Consider the following 23,008-nt stretch of genomic DNA (forward strand, 5'->3'; position numbering starts at 1 on the left):
AGGAAAAACAACTCAAATTATCGAGCTATCCAAGAGGCTTTGATAGCATTCCAGTGTCGTGTGTGCCCCTGAAAGTTCAAGACTAGACAGCTGGATAAATAAGCAAAATGATCACAGCAGTGTGGAGAGCATGCACTTTTTTGTGTGGAAGCACACGTCTGCCCAAGCAAAACATGTACTTCCTGCTCGCAACATGTGGGTGGAGCCAAAGCCGCTCTCTATTAATGCTCTCATAATTGTCAGGCAACAGCTGTGCTCACAAACCAGACGGTAGTAAGTAGGGGAGGAGAGGCAACTCTGAGAGAGCAATGTGAAGTGGGCAGATGAGAGGGAAACAGAGGAAGTACATGTGGGTGAACGGAACATGGAGCGGGTGGGGAGAAGCACACATTCCACAGACATTTAGACGGATTTCAGGCAGAGAGAAGTACATATAAGAAACTACTGGAAAACACATGCACTGCTATGGAGTGCTTAAAATAAAAGAAAAAAGTAGCTTTTGAATAGCGAGTTGCAGAAGTAAGCAAAAGAGATGGTAAAAATGCTATGCTCTGTGGGAGAGATGAACACAAAATGACAAGTTGGGATACAAATATGTGGCAGGCAAATGAGAGTAGCAGGAATGCCAACCAATGGCAAGCAGCAGGTGGGCTCCAAAGCCCTTTATGTTTTTAGGAAGCCAACAATATGTTTTGTAACAGACAGGACATTTGATGTTTAGTAGGCTAGACCTAAAGCTAGCTTGACAGGCCCCCTAATAAGAAAGGCAATTTACTCTGTGGGCAGACACCACTACTAGTCTTAACTTCTAATCCTGGCTTTACCACTTTATCTGTATATTGTGTAAATAAACACTGCTTTATAAATCTGGGCACATCCCACAACACAGTGACATTTCTCTGGAAAACATGGTCCCTTGGCCTTTCCATCAGAATCACAGCAACCCTTTTTGTGGTCTAGTGCACTAGCTGGATGCTGTGAAACCAGGAGGCATTGATTTTAATCCCAATGTCCCCATTTTGACAAACGTCTTGCTTTGGAATTCATTCTGGTCTCCTAATTTTTTGTGGTGCAAAGTTGGGAGAAATGTAGAATACATTTGAAACACTCTTAGTATGAAAAGCTTATGGTGGGCAGACAGTGCCCACTCTGATCGTCTTACAGCTAAAATATAATATTGTGGAGAAATAAATGCCTTGGTAACATGAAGTACTGCATCATGATCTGGTTCTCCAACCAAACTCTTTGACCTTGGGCAAATTATATTCTTCCTATGTCTCTGTCCTCTGAGGTGAAAATATGTGTGCACTTAGAAACGGTAAGAAGCAAACATCAAGGGCATTTTCACATGACTGGCCATGGGTCACACACTCAGGGCTGTGTAACTGGAAGACCCAAATTTCCAGTCAGCATCTCTGACGGTGAACATATCTCTTGAGCAGCATTGTGCAGGAACCCTCCTGTGCTTCTGCTCCTCTCTGCTAGCCACAGACAGGCACTTCTTTCAGAACTCACAAACTGCTATAACAGTGTGACATGGACACGCTGCTTGACCGCTCAAAGTAACCCTCCAGGCAGCTAGCTGTGAGCAGTGAATGGTGAGACATTTGGCAGCCTGCACCAGCAGAGTGCAGGCAAAAGGACAGGTCACAAAATGTGTGACAAACTTGAAGAATACGGGGCGGTTGATCACACAAAGCGTGGATGAGCAACTCATGGATGGACCTGGTACACTTGAGTGCGTTGACCGTTTATTAGGAGGGTTTTGTCATTAAAATCAATACAAAATAAACATTTATATCTGCATGAATTTGACTGAATGAATGTTTTCTATTCAGCTGGTCCCACTGGAATCTTTGGAGACAATCTATTTTTGATAGTTTGATGTAGCTTTACTAAGAGGGAAATCCCATTGAAGTAGATAAATGAATCCCTTTCTAGACTATGAAAAAGGTTAACTAAGAGGATATTTCTTCAAGGTTACTTAGGGTGCACGCGTAATAGGGGCACGATATAGACTTGTTAAGAGTGTGATACATTGGAAGTCGAGGATTTAATCTCTTATGGAAAATTGATTAGTTTAGTTAATGCCATTCACGTAAATACAGGAAAACAATGTATGGTTCACTAAAGTAGATATATATGACAGCAGAACAGTTAAAATCAATGGAGATGTATTAATGAGTGGCACTACATGATGGTTTCCTGAAAAGGTGGCCTCACTGCTGTTAAAAGAGGTGGGTCATTTATACAAGCGTTTATTCACGTACTCCATTCATTTCATTTTTTTTAATGTCTTGTTGGGTGTTTGAAGAATATTCCAGTAAGCATTGGGAAGTGGTGTGAGATTTATATCATAGAAACAGACTGTGAAGGAGAAAAATGGGAAACTGACCATTGCTGGTTGGTAGGTGTTAATTACAAAATCACTTCTTCATGCTCTACAGTAACTTGGAATACAAAAGATGAAAGCCCCTCTTTAATCCGGGTAACATTTCTTTAAAAGCGAGTTTTTTAATTTCGATATGAAATGGAACGGGCATTATGCAGTATCAAGGCTTGGATCCTTGGGTAGAACAATTGTGGGCTTACCTTACTAATTCTAGTCTCCATGGACGTTGTTTCACCAACTTCCTAGTGTTATTTCTGTTGCTACAACTGCCTTCGAACCCACCCTCTGCCCATGAAAGACATAGCCAGCACTTAGAAAATAGACCTTTAAAGCCCCCAACCAACTGTATGACACTATGGGAAGTGGTAATAAGTGAACGTCTGCCTGGGCATGCTATGTGTTTTCACACACACTTAAAAAAAAGTAGGAAATAAACGTGAAGGTGCTGCAGGTTAATAGAATATATAACTGATAATGGCCACAAACACCCAGCTACTTAAAATAACAAAATCCAACAAAGGACCTCATTTTTAAAGAGCAATGGACAGATTTCTTGAAGGATGTATTTTAAAGACATTTGTCTGACTGTAAAACATAATGCAGAGAATACAATTCCAAATTCCACATTTTCCCAATGTTACATGTGGATGATTTACATTAGGTACACATGAGGTTGATATAAATCTCTTTAGTAAACGAAGAGTAAATAAGACTTACTTTTGCATGTAGAAAGACAGAGTTCGAATAGTAGGGATTCTTTTTGGCTTGATGAAGGGCCAACATTCCTTATGGGCTTACATTAAGGACCAAAACATGTTGGCATAGTTATACTAAAAAGGATGATTGAGACCTGTTCCCTCGCTCTTCATCCAAATGATGTTTTAACCCTGCTCTATCAACCCTTTAAATAAAGAAAACTCCTTAGGGTTAAGTAAAGACAACTTTAACAGTGAAACCTGGCTCCTTCACATATCCAGCATCGTTTATTCAGTACTCCTTCATTTAGCAGTTGAGACCTTGGTGGTGGTGCTATCCTACCAGGATGGGGTTAAACGTTTCCCTTCAGTATCTATGAATTTGCTCCTACAGGATACAGGCACTTTCCAAACAGATTAAGGGCAAATTCCGTTGTCATATATTTTGTGCGGATGAATTAATTCCCTGATGCGTCTGACTGGATCTCACAGCTTTAAAACACAGGCTGTTGTACAGAATACCAGTATAGGCCTTACTTGTAGACATAATGAATACTAGACATACAGGTCTCTGGACAGACTATGCTCTGATACCAAATCAGGTCTAGGAAAATAGATTCATACAAGTCGCATGTTCCAGTTAGGTTCTGAACGTCTACGGAGTATTTATGTAGGGTCTCTTACAAGACAATTTTTCAAAAATCGATATAAGTGTATTTTCTGTAGATTACAACCTAATTACTATATTGGCTAAAAGCTGTAGGGAATGCTGAGTGCTATGAAAGAGAACTAATAAAGTATTGTAAAGTCTGCCCCCATAAAAAAGACAATTGTGCATCTGAAACAAAATCCTGAGTTCCAAGCAAGCAAATATATTTGAGCTGTACAGTGTGCAGTGCGAATCTGAAACATTGTGCTGCAGTAGGAAACAGGGAAATTGAAAATCGTATGCCAAAAAATAAAAAATGTTAATAAACCTCCAGGACTTCATGCCCAATACGGTTCATCTGCCAGTTAAAAGCCTATCAGAATTTCTGTGCCAGAACATAAAATACCATCCTTATTGATTCCATCATATGCCAGGCTGTTGACATCATATACATGTCTAAAATATGTTTGATTTTTTCAACTATTTCAACAGGCTGCTTAGTATGGTTGGGGAATCTACTTAAATAATCTTGGGCTAATAAGAATGTTCAATGTGTCTGCATTCTCAAGGTGCTATGAAATACACCAGTGTATTGCTCAAAGTTGAAGCCTATATAGGTTAAGTAACGACCCTCCACAGCCACCTCTGCCTCTTTTTCCTTCCTTGTCACCCCCTTAAAGGTTTCTAAATCTTCGCCCACTCCTAAGTCCAGTATAAGATGACATTTTGATTTTGGGTTGTCATTCTACCTGAGAAAAAGGGCAAACTGGAAGCCTCTCTAGTTGCAGTCTGGCATCCAGATGATGGTGCCCTGAGACAGCCGCCACGTGTCCACCTGTCTCTACCCACCCGTCATCGTCTTTATTGCTTCCTAATTTCCATTTTCTCCCAGTATAATGATGGAGTTAGAATGGACAAGGGTTTGGGAGGCGGGGGCAACAACTAAAAGAAGAACAGGGGCAGCTGTGGATTTTTGAAAACCCAGGAGTGGAACAACTGCCTCTGTTCTTTCAGGCAATATCCCTGGGAAGTTAAACATTCCATATCCGCACAGTGCTTTTCCAACATTGCAGAACAGAATTGCAGTTGTTCATGAGAGCGGGTCATGGAATCCAGATCCACCCTCCCACTTGTGGAGAGCGGGGGTAGACATTTCCACCACATGAATATGATCCTCTGAGCCTCGTCGGATCTCTCCATCAATAAAGAGCTCAGGTTAGCTGGTAGGGTTATTCACAGGGAAATGGTTAGCTGTTTACACGATTGAACAATGTGTCTTTTAAAATATGGAAACTTTCATGGAAGATGTCCAATACGTTAAACATTTGTGCCTAGATGAGACTACAAGGTTCTTTTTTTGCCTCAGAAAGGCTTTCTGTTCTAGCTGATGTATGTTCCGAGACTTTTATTTTTACTTTCTGACTGCCAGATCCTGACAGACTAGAGTAATTGCTTCCTGGAAACATATGTCTTTCAGGAACTAATGTGGAATTGGGATCCTTGCAAGTTAGATCTCTTTTCCTTCCGCCAGAACTGTCAGCTTCCTCGATTCATTAGCTGGAGGCAAACGCCCACAGCCTTTAATGAGGATGATGATTCGAGATGCTTTGGATGACCATTTAGCATTAGGATACCATTTCTAAGGCAAAATCGATTTACCTTGTTGTTTAAATTTGAAACTACTCCTAGTGTTGTGTTGCCTACCAGACCAATGTTTAGTCAATTTTTGACATTTCACATTGTTGCAATGCCATTCACTCTCTGCATATATGTGTGTGATCATGTTCACTACTTTGTCCACCACCGTTTAGACAGAAGAAAACCTTTTAATTCCAACTGAATCGATTGTTACTTGTCACATAGGTGTTTGTCTTGTGCGGACACCGTGTTAGTACTATGGCAGTGTGTTGAATAAATGCTCCCTATTTTGAGAGTTAAATATTAACGACCTGGCGCAATTGGAATCTGTTTGAACATTCACCCTTATTGCTTTGCTAATATGAATTTATTTGTTGGTGAACTTGGATTTGCTACGTGACCCTGTTTGCTGGGAGTTGCACAACACTTGGCAAAGTTTATTTCAAACTTATTGGCTTTCAGGTGGTGAAGTGGGCAGTGAAGTACTGTAGGAATGTATTATTACCACTAATGCTGCACGTCCACGTTGTGAGTGTAGATTAGTGTAGGAATGTATTACAAATACCAATGCTGCACGTTCACGTTGTGATTGTGGATTACTGTAGACATGTATTATTAATACCAGTGCTACACGTTATGTTGTGAGTGTGCATAGCCTCAAAAAGCAAATAAACCCATCCCTATTTAATCCTGCCACACTGAACTTTGATTTCCTTGCTTTCAGACTTGCCCTGGTTAATATTTGGTTGTCTTTATTGCATGTGATTATAAACTAGATAATGTTTCCATCTCTACCCTTGCGGCTGAAAATCTTTATTATCATCTGTTTCTGAAGTATATTCATTCTGTTTTACAACAGTGGATATTCATTCACAGTAACCAATACACTGCCTGTGTGCTGTTCGTTTTAATACTTGGCCAGTAGCTAAAACCATAGAACAGATTTACAACATTTCAGACTGAACCACTGAGCTGTTGTGCATTACCAAAAATATGTCTTATAGTGGACTTGTCGTACATGAATTAGAGCCACACCTGTACATGAAAAAAAGAGATGGCTTCACCATTATTCCACATCAAGATATAAATTTAAGAGCCATGTATGCAGGCATGGGTGTTATATGTTTTGGGGACATTTGACATGAACCAATTGCATACATTATGCAAATTAGGAAGATCTGTCATTGCTGGTTGTAAACATCCTTGTCTGCTCTCTTTTTCCCTTTGTAACTTTCTTTCTGATGCTAATTTTCCAGATATTCCTATGGGGGTGCTGCTTCTTGATCGTGCCCTGCAAAAACTTTGAAAGACAAATTGCCTAATTTAGAGTTTGGCAGATGGGATGCTCCAGCACAAACGTGATGGATATCCCATCCACCATATTACAAATGCTACTGAATATAATGCACTTGTAATATGGCGAATGGGATGTCTGTCATGTTTGTGATGGAGTATCCCATCCACCAAGCTCTAAATCAGGCCCCAAATGATGTGCTTGGATCCTCCTTGAGGCTTCTTAACAATGTTAAGAGTGCTCTCGGATAACTTTAACGTACTATTGCCTGAATAAAACAAAAATGTTTTGGTCATGGCAAATCCTTCTAATTTTTTCCTGATTCCACTTTTGCCATATCTCAGAGAAGTCACTGTACTATTACTGCTCAACTCCAATTTTCTTTTGAGATACCTATAGTTTTTTATTCTTTTTGGGAAGTATTTCATTCTGCCATCATCACAGAATCAGTGGTCTTTATCTACAGTACACAATCTTAGGATGGAGACAGATTTGGTGATACCCTGATCTTGTAGGATTTTTTCTAACCTATTCACCACTGCTGACTATTACTCCTGTACATCTTCTAGACTAGAATTGGTTGTTCCTTCAGGGTTCAGCCATTGCACTTTCCTTTTTAACTTTTATTTAAAACCATTAGCTAAACGTCTTCATACCTGTGGTGTGAAATATTTTATGAAAGCTATGATACCCAGCTGATCCTTAGGCTACCAAACAAGGCCTGTCGACTGACACAAGCTTGGCATCTGTGTACATTTTAAATCTCAATTTAACCAATTCAAAAGCTATTGGGACGAAATTGGATTGCCTTTTTGGGTGATATATTATGTTTGAACCCAGTGAGTTAATCTGTCCCTAGTACTCAGGTGCTGGTTTTTCCTATGACATAAACTAAGACATTCTACTTAGTAGCTGCTGTCTATCCTTTTACTGACTGTCATCTAGATTATGAAAATAGGATTCATTATGGCATGTCAGACCAAGTCCTTAACAGACTGCAGTGTTTACAGAATATGATTGCCAGAATAATTTTAAGATTGAAGAAATTCGGCCTTGAGCCATTCGACTCCGGGAACAGGGCTATTCATGGCACTGGAACACGAATCATACAAAAGAAACACATCAAATACCAGCACAGTTACACCTTCTTCCCCCACCCCTGCCGCATTATTCTAGATATTCTGTTTTGGAGATTAGCAACAACCAGCCCAGCCAATTATCATGCATCAGATGTGGTTCTAAGGCATTTCAGAGTAGTGGGCCCCACAGGAGGCCCAGACGGCGGCCCGTGGTGGTGCCGCCAGTCGTCGGGTCCGGATTTGAATGTTGTGGACGGCTGGCCCGTGGCTGACACTCTGGTCGTTGCTGGGCTGCCACAGCTGAGCTAGTGGCCCCGGCCACCCACAGCCTGACTCTGAGTTGCAGTGGTGTGAGCAGCAGGGCCCCCCCAAGATAAAATAGATTTTTCGTTCATCTGTGTCGATTCCCACCAGAGTCTCTCCGCACAACTCAACGTCTCAGTCCAGGTCCCCACAGCAGCTTAGAGACTAGTCGGAGTCAATGACTGGCGGGTCGCATCAATCATCATGACGCACAAGATCACGCAGCAGACCCAGCCCACCTGGCCCCGTCCCCGCAGCCTGGGCACTCACAGACAGTGCCTGACAAGATCAACTATGGATACAGTCACTAGAGAGTCTTCTAGTCTTTGGATCCATATCATGAGAACGCGACTGACAGCTGTTATACAGTGTTTCCATCCCTGTTTAACATTTTGTATGAAAATGTTTTCTGCATATGTGCACAGAACTTTAATAAAGTACTGCGTGTGAAAGGCTTCTTTATTATCATGCCTACACGTTTTTTTAAAAGTATGATCAGGTTACAAGGGCACTATGCTACTTACTGCCCTTCCGTTTCTGGTGTTTTGCAGCAGTTTTAAGATCTTCTTAGGGTTTCTCCTTGCTCAGAAGGGTGAAATATCTGATATTTGTATATTTCCCTCGTTTTCATTGCCTGATGTGTGCTCGCGAGAAAGTGTCACTCATGGTTGTGAAAATGTCACTCATAATTACACTTATCACAATGTCACGCAGAGCAGTCTGAAACCTTGGCAGCTATGAATAACTAATGACCGTGCATTCGAGTGAGGGCAACACGACGATGCATATCTCAAATTCTGAAAGGCTATGGGACATGGCTCGTCAGCTATCCATGTTCTGTAATTCTTTTTCTTCTCACGTTTTCAAAACCCTTAGGAAGGAGGGAATTGGCATACCGATGACATCGGAAGACGTGATGTAACATAGCCTTTTGATACTGAGGTCATCAAAGAAAGTCACATCGGTAAAATGATAAAAATGCTTAAAGTATCTTAAGTCAACAAAACATCACTAAAACGAGCGCGCAAATGAAGCAGCAAAGAATGGATAATATGCACAGCTTTCTAGATGGCACATGGACAAGGAACTGTATAAGGCACATGTTTGTTATGTCAAGAGAAACTGCTCCCCATTGGTGGGAAGACTTCCTTTACCCTTTTCTTTTGTCAGGAGTGTTATAATTAAAGTCAGATTTGAGTGATGGTTCCAGCTCAACTCTCCAGTTGTGAGTTGATGCCTGTTGCAAGTGAGAACTGAACGTGACTTTTAAATGTGTAAGTTCATAGAGTTAAGTGACATTTGAGGTCGATGTTTTCTCAATTATCCTTTTCGGTGAACATGTACTTTACATCAACTCACTAATGTAAGATTATTGTATGTAAGAGCAGGCAACACTATTTATCATATTAGCCATATAACGTCCCCCTAACAAATACACCTTACTGTATGTGTCTACAAGAACACAACACGCTGAACTACATGTGCCACACTTTTACCACTATCCACCAGATTCTAGCCCAACATGCAAAAACTTTCAGGATAACCATTGACCATATAAATGATTTTTCCGCAGTTATTCCAAGAACACTCCAAAGAATCTGGCATGGATTCACCCTTTCTGTCCCAACATGACCTAGCCCTTTCCTAGATATTGCTAGTGGCTCTGATGATTTCAAGACTCGGTGGGAACTTGCTGGACCTTTTGTCACAGCTTCTCTCTTCATTCAGATATTCAGGGTTTGGCGAAGGATTTGCAATAAGTCCGACATACGTGTTATCTCATAAGTAGGGAAGGGTTTCCTTACCAGTTGTGTGCATCTGCACAGACCACCTGTGAAATGGCTTGTCTCCTTTGCCAATGAAAAGACCAGATAAGGTTGAACAGTGAACACGTTTAGATCGTTTGATTTATGTGAGAGTAACAAGCTCGTCAGTAATGAAACTCACATTGTTTTTTTTTTTTACAACCACATTTCTTGCAAATGGATCTCATGACAAAATTGCTGTTTGTGCTTTCGCTTGTCCTCCTGGGGAGGGAACCTTTGTACTTCTTCACACCAGATGCCACACCTCTGCCACACTTAACCTGGCACCACCTCCCTCCCTTTAACACTTACTTTCTTGCCTTTTCTCTCTGGAAGCCCCAGCTCAAAAGAGATGCTTCTCTCCTAAAAATTCACATACTCTCAAAACTCTATGTTTACTCCATGCCCTTCTGTTGTGTCTCCCATATCAGTTCCATATGACACAGGCTTCAGCAATGTAGACTTGACACATCCACTGCAAAAATATCTACAGTATAAAATATCTCCTTACAAAATGTTGGCCAGTTTAAAATTTCTAAATCCAGCCAAACTTGCAATCCCCCATTTAAAAAAAATAGGCTAATATAGTATCCTGACTCAAGTTCTAGGATTTTGATGGCACTTGCTATGTGGTGGGTTTAGCTGCATGTCAAGCGCTTTGTAAGGAGGTACTTATAGATGTACGTTTTAAAAGTAGTTGTTTTTCAATTCATATTTTGCAGTCTTTGTTTTAGTGTGTTTTTCCATGCTTCTATAGTATCACATTCATGCAGACAGGATGGTGGAGGATGGGATTTTTCTGCTTCTATTGGGTCAGAGAGAGAGGCAGGAGAAGGCGGGTCAGACAGAAGACTCTCACCCACCATTCATCTCCTTCACTCTGGGCGTGACTTGATAACACAGTGCAAGCGAGTGCTTTCCCTTATGTTGACGTATTAGTGAAAACAGGTCTTGGGTTTCCACTGTTATTTGGTAAGAGCAGTGAATATTCATGAAAGCATAACTAGTAGTATCATACCGCAATTTCTGGCTCATTCAAAACTGTCTGGTACCTGGTGACTTAAAATGTATGAGGTGATTGTAAGCATTAGGGATAGCACAAATTGTCAAATGTTTTTGCAAACCGCAGCCTTATGTGTCCTCAGTATTTAACCCTGAAATGCATTAAATTGACCATGATGCCAACGAGGGTAGATATTTCTGAGTTTGATGCTCACCCCATACCATGGTACTCATAGCTCTGTTTGATCAGTTGAACATGCTTTAGCACTGGCCATGGGCAAACTTTAAGCATGAAATGAGGGTTGGGTCTTGACATAAAATGTGAATAGTTGGCTAACATAAAAAGGACAAGGCCAATCAGTGACAGTCATGTGAGGTAGTGTGGGCAAGGATCTCCACTTCTCCAATGCGTTTCTTAAGCAGTAACTTATTTGTAGCTGTACTGCACTGTTGTCCTACAAAGGGGTTTGTATGGATATTGAAAACTTTTCTTATTGAAAGAGTGTTTTATGAGAACGTTATTAAAACAATACATTTTCCTATTATGTACATCTCTATGGATTGCACATTTATTCAAATTTCCCAAAAATGAACCTTGAATTGATTTTTATGCAGTACTTTACTTTTTTTTTATCATCAAGGCTTTTTCATGTTAGATTTATGAATATGTACTGTGATTTGTATATTGAGTGAGCTTGGCACTCTTCTGGCACTCTCATAATGGAAGCTGGCGCAATCCGTTTGGGTGTTGAGTAATAAAACAGTGCTATACCTTTGTGGTTAGTATATTCATGTGAGTAAGAGTCTGTTACACTTTTGAAAGGTACCCCATCGTCAGGTCTATATTCTGCGTGTTTCTCTAATGAACGTAAGTCTTGTTGGCAAAGATCTAATTTCTTATTTTCAATGTTCCTTCCAGCTAAGTAAGAAGTTTGGGAATGTATTCAGCTTCCAGTTGGGTTGGATTAACCTGGTGGTTGTGAACGGGTATGATGCTGTCAAGGAGACCCTCGTCACCAAATCTGAGGATACTTCAGACCGCCCATCCATGCCACTCATGAAGAAGATGGGATTCAGGAAGGATTGCGAGGGTTAGTATGGATGAACTAAGAAGAGGACCATATGCCTTTGAAGCACATTACACATCAGGAATGGGGGAGTTTAGTAATGTTATATTGACCTCAAGCTAAAAGGACTTTCAACAAGAGTGGCATTGCAAGTGTAGTGATTGCTTAAATATAAAGCTATTAAAAGAAAAAGCTCCCTCATGTGGGTGGCTCTCCAAACCACACGTCCCAAATAGTCAAAGATCACTTGCATGTCATTGGAGCGCACAACTGTCAATTCAATGAACTGTGCAAGTGTATGCTGTAATTAATTGAAAAAGAGTATTTAAATTACTCCTCTAGAACGAACTGTTTGTTTCGTACCAAACAAAGCTCATGCTTTTACCAATATCCAATGAAACCATGATTTACTATATCAATATCAAAACCTCTAACTTGAAAACCGGAATGTCCATGATTTAATGCAAAATTGTTAGTGATATATCTATTAGCATATATTTGTTTAATAATGTTTGTTCATAGGCACACAGTATATTAAGTTAAATTCCCCCAGAAAGAAGGATTTTTAAATGCTTTGGGAACGTTAGAATAAAAGACAATATTGAATCAAAATAATGGAATAATGATCAATACAACTGCAAACAAGTACATACTTGAAAATATAGAAATGAAAACAGATTTGATCTCCCTTTTGCAGTGCTTCTCCACCAAGACAGACATTTTAGGGTATATCAAGTTTGAGGGAACAAACTGTGCAACTGCTTTGCTTCCCTGTTCTTGTCCCCCTTCAATAAATACCTAAGTGCTCAGCTTGCCTTACTTGCTTACTTTGGTAGTCATCTTTTCCATCACTCACATGGATTGAAGAACAAGGGTCTGCTTCCATCAACAGGCCTTGACCATCATCATCCCACTCCCCTTTCGCCCTTTTTAAGTAATAGAAACTCATTTGAGTGATCTATGCCCATTCAAGAGAAGTACTTGTTCTCTGCAGTCCAGTTCTTGATTTACTCAGTGTAGTTACTTGAGCATACTGCAGATGGATTTCACAAGACTGACAGGGAGAGGATAAGATCTCTATTGTTTCTGGCTTTTTGCTAGCCAAACTGGGTGTCTGGGAAGCAACATTCACATCAGTTAAAGAGAACACATGCAGGGGCAGATATAAACACATAAACAATACCCTGGAGACATTGAAAAATTACTTAGGAAGTTAAGGAACATTCATACCTACTTAGGATGATCTTTATGGCTTCAATTCTTTTATATATCTGACTTCATTTCATTCTTTTTCAGCCAGATTTGTATCCAGGACAGTGTCAAAGTCGTATCAAAAACTTCATACAGCACTCATGCTCCTAAATAGGAATAATCCAGTAATTGCTGGATTGCAATAATACAACTATATCATGCATTATTTATTTATTTCAGTAGTGTTTCCACAGAAACAATACAACCATAAAAATCATCCCTTTAAATGTCATAAAATTACAGTACTATTTAAAATATAATTACAGTTTAAGAAAAGATCCAAAAATGTAGTTAATCAATAACATGTTCACTGAGGGTGAGTTTAACAATAATGATAGTGCATCCTTATATGTTTTTACTGAAAATTTAAAAATATAAGTCCAATAAAGTTGTTTAGAAAATAAGAAAAAACAGTACATGAATCATTTTACAGATGAACAATTTAAATGCAGTCTTTTAGTCCGAAGACAGAGTTGTAAATCTACTTCAAAGCTTTTTATCCGCATTAATTTCTTTGGCCACATACTAAGTGTTATTTCTTTTATATGAAAACACTTCTTCGTTTTAAGTCCCAATGATTTTACACCTCCTGTAAGAACATATAGGGCCTGATTCTAACTTTGGAGGACGGTGTTAAACCGTCCCAAAAGTGGCGGATATACCACCTACCGTATTACGAGTTCCATAGGATATAATGGACTCGTAATACGGTAGGTGGTATATCCGCCACTTTTGGGACGGTTTAACACCGTCCTCCAAAGTTAGAATCAGGCCCATAGTTCTTATTCAAATCCTGAAAGAATTTTCACTAAATTAAGTTTCTAACAAGTTTTCTGGACTAGCAAGCAAGAAAAAAACATAATGGATAACCTGTCATTAAGTACGACATGCTGTTCCTGTTAAACACACCTCGGTGTAAATCATTTCGGTAGAACTAGCACTGCTAAGGCCAAGATAGTGTTTTCAAAGTTGAGATTCAGCAAGGGTGTATTTATTTATGGAACTTATTGACTGTGCTTCAGTTGTGTATAATGCAACCAAAGGTATTTTCATAATATATATAAGACTTTAGTCGTGATTGCACATCTTTTTTATCCTGAATTTTAAAACATTGCTGTAATACATAACCTGTTGATTTTGTTCTAGATCAGTGGTTCCCAACCTGTGGTCCGGGGACCCCTGGGGGTCCGCGAAGCCTTCTCAGGGGGTCCGCGAGAGCCTAGAAAATTAAAAAATCTGAACTAATATTGACAAATTAGGTCTTCAGCTTCCAGTAATGACTCAGGCTGGGGTCCACGGATTCCCATGATGATTCAGTGGGGGTCCCTGGGTTCCATTAAGGTTAAAGTGGGGGTCCACAAAAATCAAAAGGTTGGGAACCACTGTTCTAGACAGTTGGCATCCGTCATGGGTAGTTCAAGACAAACTGCTTGAAAGAGACACTCCCAAATAAATGTACTCTTCATACTACTTCAAGCGTTTTTCCTCTATAAAACCAGGAACAGGGAACTTTTTAATCCTGTGCACCCATTGTCATGATTTTGGTATTCCATCATTAACAGAGAGATAATGGTGTTCCATAAATGGAGCTGTTGTGAAGCCATTTTAGTTATAGCTTCATACACATTATTTTAGCAAACTAGGCCTGCTGCTGTGCACTTTAACCTAGACATATTTTATTCAGCTTTGTTTTATTATTTTAACAATAGCCACATTTGCGGTCTTGTTTTATTTTCTCTATCTAGCTGTTCTTTGCCTAGGCTAGCACTGCGTTCTTAAACAAGACATTTCTTTGACTCTGTGCTTTTCTCAAGGCTGCAGTAAGATGGGTTTGCTGGCAAACGTGGTAACACTTTGTCTCTAGTGTTCATAGAAACATACACACTCTTACGTGGGGATCCTTTTTTGAAACATCAGCTGTTTTATTATAAAAACACTACTTTGACCCATGTGCGTTAGAGGGAGATTCCAGCCAGATGACCACGACTGTATGCTGATTGCTGAGTGCTTCGCTGCAGCTGCTAATGTAGAATACGGGCCTCTTGCTCAGGTATGAGGGTTAATGTCTTCCCAGGGGAACCTGAAGGGCAGAATGTGAGCTTAACATGTTGTGCTCTAACATAGCCTAGGTAGGAGCTATTTTGAGGGTTCTAGTGACCATATGGTAGCGTTATTTTTATGTTTTACACTCCTTGTCACAATTTTGATTCTGTCATGCTTCGTCGTCCTAGTTATTGCATTACATACTTTATTATCTAAGATGCAGTTACTTCAATAAAACCTTATTGAACTTCATTCTGCCTCTGATTGTCCTTGTATATGTGAGACTAATGTAACTGAGAGAAACGGATGAGATCTGAGTGACCACGATTTCTCTGTGGAGTCAATTGTGTTATGCGCTCGGTTACCCAATCATCCCTGCTCTTGGGTGGAGATGAGGCACTGGTAGTTAGCCGGAACAAAACCCGGATTAGGCCGAAAGGTGTCACCTGCAGTGGGTTCAGACTCAGTCCCACGCAGTGCAACTGATTCTGCCACCCAAATCCAGTAGTCTCATTAGGATAAAGAAAGCCTATGTGACAGAGCCAGGGTGTCAATGTGTCTTTGTAAACCTACAGAGATAAGGGCCATACAAACTAAGTAATTTCCATGCATTAAAGTGGATATTCCTTTTGCCTCAAGTTGTGATAAAAGAGCATTGGCTTTTTTAACGTGGGAAATCAGATAGATATACAGAGAACAACGATGTGCTAATGCAGCCTTGTTTTAAACCGTTGTTAACTTTAGTTTTAGTGGCGTACCCATTTCCAGAACCCATAAGAACTTTTGTTCAGTTCTTTGAATGGAGATTCAGTACTGGATGCAAAAGCTCAATGAGAATACCTGCTTTAATTAATTTGGGCCAAAAAGTTTCTCTCTCAAGGCACTGCTACAGTCTCCAAATGTACATAAACCATCATTTTCTGAAGCCTTATATATTTTTAATTAACGTACACAAGCACAAAATATTACCTGTTTTGGAGCCTGGGCAAAATATAATAAATTAGCTCACGTTGTTACCCAGTGCAAGAGACATTTCACAACTATCTTCCTGTGACATCGAGAAAAGCAATCTGAGGATAGCTTTTCAGTAAAATAAAATCTGCCTTTTTTTTTTTTTTTTTTATTTTTTTTTTTACAAAGAGACATGATGTTACTAGCCTTTTGTGAATGTTAGGTAAAATCAACTCTTAGACAGTAGTCAATAGCAGATTTAATTAATTCAGCCCACAAGTTGAGGTGTAGTTCAACTACAGTATATTAGCAGGAATGGCAGGACCTTGGGCTCGCGAGTTAATGAGATAAAGGATTATATTTACTCTCTCCGCTATGGTAATCTCTGCCCAAGAGTCCTTGGTGATAGAAGCTAGCATCATGACACAAGGGTGTTTTTGTTGGAATGTATGATTTATTAAAATAGTCACACCAGTGCTCTTCATCTTTCAGGATTGTCTTTTTATATTAAATTGTTACCTAAGCTTTTCGCAATCAGGTACCACAATTTAGGAGCTTTCCCAGATATGATTGGAAAGTGTGTGTGTGCTTTGTTTATCCTGAATTCACCTACCTTATTGTCATTAAGTTGTTTCTTTAGTTCTTTAGCTTCATTATCTGTCCTGCAAAACACTGAATTTACTGTTAGTTCGCTTGATAAAGGAGGCTGTTTTGACCTGAAAATTAATTCTCTTGAAGAACATAAATTATCTTCAATAGTGTCAATAGTCCTCGAGTCTATGATATTGTTTATTGAGTATGGTAACCATGAAAATGTATCATCGGCTAAGTCTTTATTCCAAATATATGTATATGCGATTTGAACAACATCCTAATTTAAAAGGAGATTCTACTGATTCCTGAAGTAAAATGTCATATAAAGCAAAAGAAATGTAAAGCTGGTGGTAATCACTCCAAGTACCCTATTTAATTTACCTATTTTGGGAAAGAATACACTGGCTGCCAGTGCAACAACGCATAATGTACAAGGCACTGACTTTGACTCACCAAGCGTTTTATAACAAGGGGCCAATGTATCTTAACAAGGGGATCAAGGAGTACCAACCTGGGAGACCCTTGCGGTCTAGCAATGCTAGTTTAATTGTGGTTCCCCGCTTTAAAAGGCAACGTAGAGGAGGCTCCTCCTTCACTGTAAAAGTGGCCGATTTGTGAACCGCTGCCTGAACAAATTAGGAACATAACAGAGGAAGTAAAATTCAGTAAGGAGGTGAAAACATTTTTGTTCACGATCCAGGGATGAGTGGACTTGAAAGGCCCCCTGCTTCCTCCGTTCTCAGCAACTAAAGCACAGGGACACTCTTCTTGAGTAGCTTTGCACTATAGAAGACAATTTTCATTCATTCATTTTCATACTACGTTTAATTTCAGATTTTGTGACTCATTTTGTGCCTGTGTGACAAATGAAGATATCATCTATCGGTGAGGTTTATATAGATTTTTGCCAGGTCTGACTTCCCGATTCCACATCCCTGAATCTGCCAATAATGAAGGCTAGGGGTAGCTTAACAGCCCAAACTAAAAAGATGTTTGCATGACTACCACATTTCTTATTTGATGAAATCAGCAGTGCCAAATCCCATTTTGTATCCAAGTGTACAAATCTGCCTTTATTATATGCAGATGGGTGACTATGGTGCTGAAATCACCTGAACTATTAAGACTGCCTTAGGAAATAAATCACATAATGGAGCTCAAGTAATGAGGATTCCAATTTACGTGAGGGAGAGAAATAAACAGTGAAAAATAAAAATGCATGCAAAACTCCATCGTAAATCGTAAGAAGGTGACCTGCTGTGTAGCCCTCGATTTCAAGCAATAGAATGCCTAATTCTCCTTTGACTGACCTTTGGTATACTGAGTTGCTGAAACACAAAAAAACTATGGCCCTCATTATGTAATTGGTGGTAAAAACCACCTACTGCGTGGCGCAGGCCGCCAATAGACCGCCACCGTGACTACCAGCCGTCTGCCGTATTATGACCACAGCCGGATTTCTGCCAGAAGGATGGCGGTAAGGTGGCGCTGCTGCCACCAGCAGTAGCATGCCAGTAGACCGCTGCCAGTGGTATTATGACCCATAATACAGCCTGGCGGTATTCTGCTGGTGGACGCTGCTGGTGGCAGCAGCGCCCGTCCCGTCTCCTGCCGGAGGACCCCCTAAACACAGGTAAGTGGGTGCTCCGACAGGGGAGGGTAGTGGGGGTGTTGTGGGTGTGTGTGTGAATGTTTGTGCATGTGTGTATGTGGGTGTGTGTTCCGTGTTGAATGTGTGTGCATGCATGGAGGTGTGAGTGCATGTATGTTGTGTTCTGTGAATGCATGTCTAAGTGTATGTACGAAAGTGTGTGCGGATGTGTGTGTGAATGGATGTATGCATGCGTGGCTGAATGTGGGAATGGGTGTGTTTATGCATGCATGTGTGCGTGTGTGAAGGGAGGGGCGTGAATGAAGGAGGGGGTTTGGAAAGGAAGAGGGGTTGGGGGGAATCTGTGGAGGGGGCTGGGATGGGGAAGACCTCTATCAGTGACAGGGAAGGGATTCCCTGTCACTGATAGTGCCTACCGCCATGGTTTTCGTGGTGGTAAGGGAGCCACGGAAACCATGGCGGTAGGCGGGGGTCATTATCCTGCAGGTGGTATAGTGATGGCCGCCGGGCTGGAGATTGATATCTCCAGCCCAGCGGCCGTTAACGCTGTGGCGGTTGGTGTGGTACATTGGCAGGTTGGCTTCAGCCAAACCGCCAATGTCATAATATGGTGAAAAGTACAGCCAGCCTGTTGGCAGTACTTTCCAACATATTAGCACTGACAACAGGGTCATAATGAGGGCCTATATCATTATCTATATCAAAATCCGTAAGTAACCAGGGGCTATATGTACCAAAGAAATGAGTCAGAGCGACTTGCAATTTGCGAGTCGCAAAACTGTATGTTCAACAGTGTCAATGACGCTGTTTGCGATTCACAAGGGGGTCGCAAATGCCCTAACTCATGAATTTTCATGAGGTAGGTCACAATTTGTGACCCCCTTGGGAATGGCCACCCTCACAGGGATGGTGGCCTGCTGGAGACAGCAGACCACCATGTCTGTGACTGCTTTTAAATAAAGCAGTTTTTTTTTTTTTTAAATGCAGCCCGTTTTCCTTAAAGGAAAATGAGATGCATTACAAAAAATGAAACGTTTTTGTTTCATTTTTTCAGAGCAGGCAGTGGTCCGTAGGAAAAATGTTTTTACTGCCATTCACAAAGGGGAAGGCGTCCCATGGGGACCCCTTCCCGTTTGCACATTGGTTAGCATCAGTGTGACACTGGTGTTAACTACGATTGTTTTGCGACCGCATTCGCGGTCACAAAACAATCATACATGGGACTGCGACTTGCAGTTAGGAAGGAAACACCCCTTCCTAATTGCGACTCACAATCCCTTTTTGTGATTCGGGAAATAGTTTGCCGAATTGCAAAAATGGGCTCCAACATACCGAAGTGCAGTTTGCACATCGCAAACTGCCCGATTCGCTGTTTGTGATGTGCAAAATGCTACGAACATGTAGCCCCAGGTCTCCTGAAGACATATTACTGAAGCATCATCAAAATTAAACCCAAAGTTCCTTGATTTAAGAGGATTCTGAAGTCCAGAAATTTTCCAACTGCTCAACTATGATACTAATTCTTGTTTCCATGATCCTACAGTTGGCTACATGGAATATTGCTTTGAGCGGCTCAAGTGAGGACTATTGGGCACTTATTAGGCTAGTATTCTAAAAAAAAAAACAGTCTTGTGACAAGGAGAGCTTGAACTGATTTGTTCAACTTGTGTGAAAAGACTGGGTGTTAATTTGTTGAGTGAGTCAATGGACAATTTCTCATTCTTGGCTGATGTGTAGTATGAGAGCGAGGATGGAACACAGGGTAAATCGAAGCAATTTTGCATCAAGATGCAGAAGCCTTTCAATTTCAGCAGGTGCAATAGCAGTGGATCGAAAATGTTTCAAAGGGACAGGAAATCCTTTTTTTTTTTTGTTTAAGTGTAAAGAATGATGTTTTCATTGGTCGATATTTTTAGTAGTTTTGTACATTGGTTTGTATATTGGTGTACTGACAAACCCATATCCTTTAGTACTTACTCAATGACTTAATATAAAAGTTGAATAAGGCAAGGGAGAGGATCAAGTCCTGAGGCCACTGTAGGATATTTCAGATCTTTCTGAGATGTATTTTCCAAATCTTACCCCTTGGTGTATATTTGTAATAAAGGAAGAAAATCAACCCAGGGCTTGACTCTGAAAGCCCATGTAGGTGTTAGACCTGGCATCCTTGACGTAATCTCCCCTGTCTTTTTTATCTCTGCTTCCTATGTTGTGACTGTGTGCTGGACTTTGTTTTGCTGGTTTTTGGTACTCTGGGCACTTTACCACTGCTGACCAGTGCTAAAGTGCAAGTGCTCTCTGTGTAAACTGTATGTGTAATTGCCTTTCCCATGATTAGCATATTTGATTTACTAGTAAGTCCCTAGTAAAGTGCACTTGAGGTGTCCAGGGCCTGTAAACCAAATGCTACAAGTGGCCTGCAGCACTGATTCTGCCACCCACATGAGTATCTCTGTAAACATGGCTCAGACCTGCCACTACAGTGTCTGTGTGCGCAGTTTTACACTGCCAATTCGACCTGGCAAGTGTACCCACTTGTCAGGCCCAAACTTTCTTTTTTGTACATGTAAGGCACCCCTAAGGTAGGCCCTAAGTAGCCTAATGGGCAGTGTGCAGTGTATGTGAAAAGTAGGACATGCACTGATGTGTTTTACATGTCCTGACAGTAAAATACTGGCAAATTCGTTTTTCACTGTTGCAAGGCCTGTCTTTCTCATAGGTTAACACGTGGACTACCTTTTATTATATTCTAAGTGCAGTTTCCCATTGGGAGCAGATAGAGGGTTGGAGTTTGGGGTCTCTGAACTCACAATTTAAAAATACATCTTTTGGTAAAGTTGGTTTTTAGATTGTCAGTTTGAAAATGCCACTTTTAGAAAGTGGGCATTTTCTTACTTAAACCATTCTGTGCCTCTGCCTGCTTATGTATTCCACATCTGGGTCAGACTCACAGTTGCCCCGTTGTGAGTTCTCTCTAGACAGTGACACAAAGGGAACTGGGGTGTAGCCTGCATATCCTGATGAGTCTCCTATGCTAGAGTGGGGAGAGAGCAGCTGACACTTATTCCTGAAAAGGCTTGCCGGTTCTCACACAATTCAGTCTCTAACCCTCTGGTGTGTGTCTGTGGCCAGGCTCGAGCAAGGCTGGATCTTGTGAATAACAGAGTCTTTCCTTTGAAGTTTGCTGACTTCAAAGGCAGAGAGGGGTATACGTAGTGGACCCAGAACCCCAGATTTTTAAAACACTTCTGGATCAAGAGGAACCTCTGCCAAGGAGAACAGTTGAAGCGCTGGAGGAGCAGTACTGCCCCTTTGCTGTGTGTGCTTTGCTGGATTGGCCTGCAGTTGCTGCTTCTGCCTTAGAGAGGGCAAAGACGGGACTTTGCTGTGTATCCTGCTTGTGAAGTTTCTCCAAGGGCTTGGACTGAGCTTGCCTCCTGTTAAGAAGTTTCAGGGACAGCAAAGACTTCACCTACCAGCGTCTGGGTTCACTTGCTGTGGACTCTAACTCGCCAGGTGGTGCCTGTTCCAGTTTTTGGGCCCTTGGGAGTGAAAGCTGTTGGAAAACCAAGTACACTGACTTTGGACAATGCCCCAACTGACTCTGCTGCTAGAAGCCGTGGTCCCCACTGGAGTACAACAACTCTGACTGAACCCGCAGGCCCGACGTCGCCACAGCCTTGCTGAAGTCCACGACTCAGTGAGTCCCGAAGTGCTGTGTCACCGATGTCCATGACACCCAACTCCACCGGAAGTGTAAAGAACGGACGCTTTTCAGCGACGCCTCCTCATCTCCAAAAGCTCTGCAGCAAGGAAGCCACACCTCGCACCAACACCTCTGCTCCTCTGCTCTGCAGCCCAGGAACTGACACCGCACCGAATCCAGCGACGCCTCGATCCCCAACTCCGTGCACCGGCTTGCTTCCTCATTTACACAAGGTACTGTAACTGGGGGTTCGAGTGACTCCGTGACCGGTGCCATGGGCGTTGGATTATTGGAAACGACTCCGTCACAACGCAGTAATATCACCAAAACAAAGCATTTGTGTTTCAAAACACTATATTCAAGTTTAATCTTTGAAAATTCCTGACTTTGCTTGTATATGATGGATGTTTATCCTTTTGGTCTTGTTTTAATCAGATAAATATTGACTATTTTTCTAAACTGGTATTGAGTGATTTTGTGGTGTTTTCACTGTGTTACTGTGTGTGTTGGTACAAATACTTTACACATTGCATTTGAGGTAAGCCTGACTGCTTGTGCCAAGCTACCAAGAGGGTGAGCAGGGGTTATCTGAGCTGGGTATCTCCCTTACCCTGACTAGATTGAGGGTCGCTACTTGGACAGGGTGTAAACCGACTGCCAACTAAAACCCCCAATTCTATCAGTATGGTTCTAGATCTCATATCAGTCTGCCATGGTCATCTTAGTTGAAATCCACTGATAAGTGAGTAAATGAGTATCGCCTTTGTTCGTTTTGCAGTATCTATCATCCAAGATTTTCACTGTACTTTAAACACAAGCTTGGTAATCTTTGTCAATAAAGGCATTCAATTGCTTTGCAACATATCTATTGCAGGTTTTCTCTAATCAAGGGAGGTTGGATACAAGACAAAAGTTAGAAGACCGGTT

General features: G+C 41.1%; 1 protein-coding gene across 1 annotated transcript in view; it reads left to right on the top strand.

The window, feature by feature from the left end:
• The window catches only part of LOC138292718 (cytochrome P450 2D15-like), a 206,552-nt gene that overhangs the window by 16,014 nt on the left and 167,530 nt on the right, over positions 1 to 23,008 (top strand). The window contains exon 2 of the mRNA XM_069231449.1: positions 11,777 to 11,948. Within this exon, the coding sequence (XP_069087550.1) occupies positions 11,777 to 11,948 (172 nt within the window). The remainder of the gene's footprint in view (positions 1 to 11,776; positions 11,949 to 23,008) is intronic.

The sequence above is a fragment of the Pleurodeles waltl genome, chromosome 4_2, assembly GCF_031143425.1.
Source record: "Pleurodeles waltl isolate 20211129_DDA chromosome 4_2, aPleWal1.hap1.20221129, whole genome shotgun sequence".
Lineage (NCBI taxonomy): Eukaryota > Metazoa > Chordata > Amphibia > Caudata > Salamandridae > Pleurodeles > Pleurodeles waltl.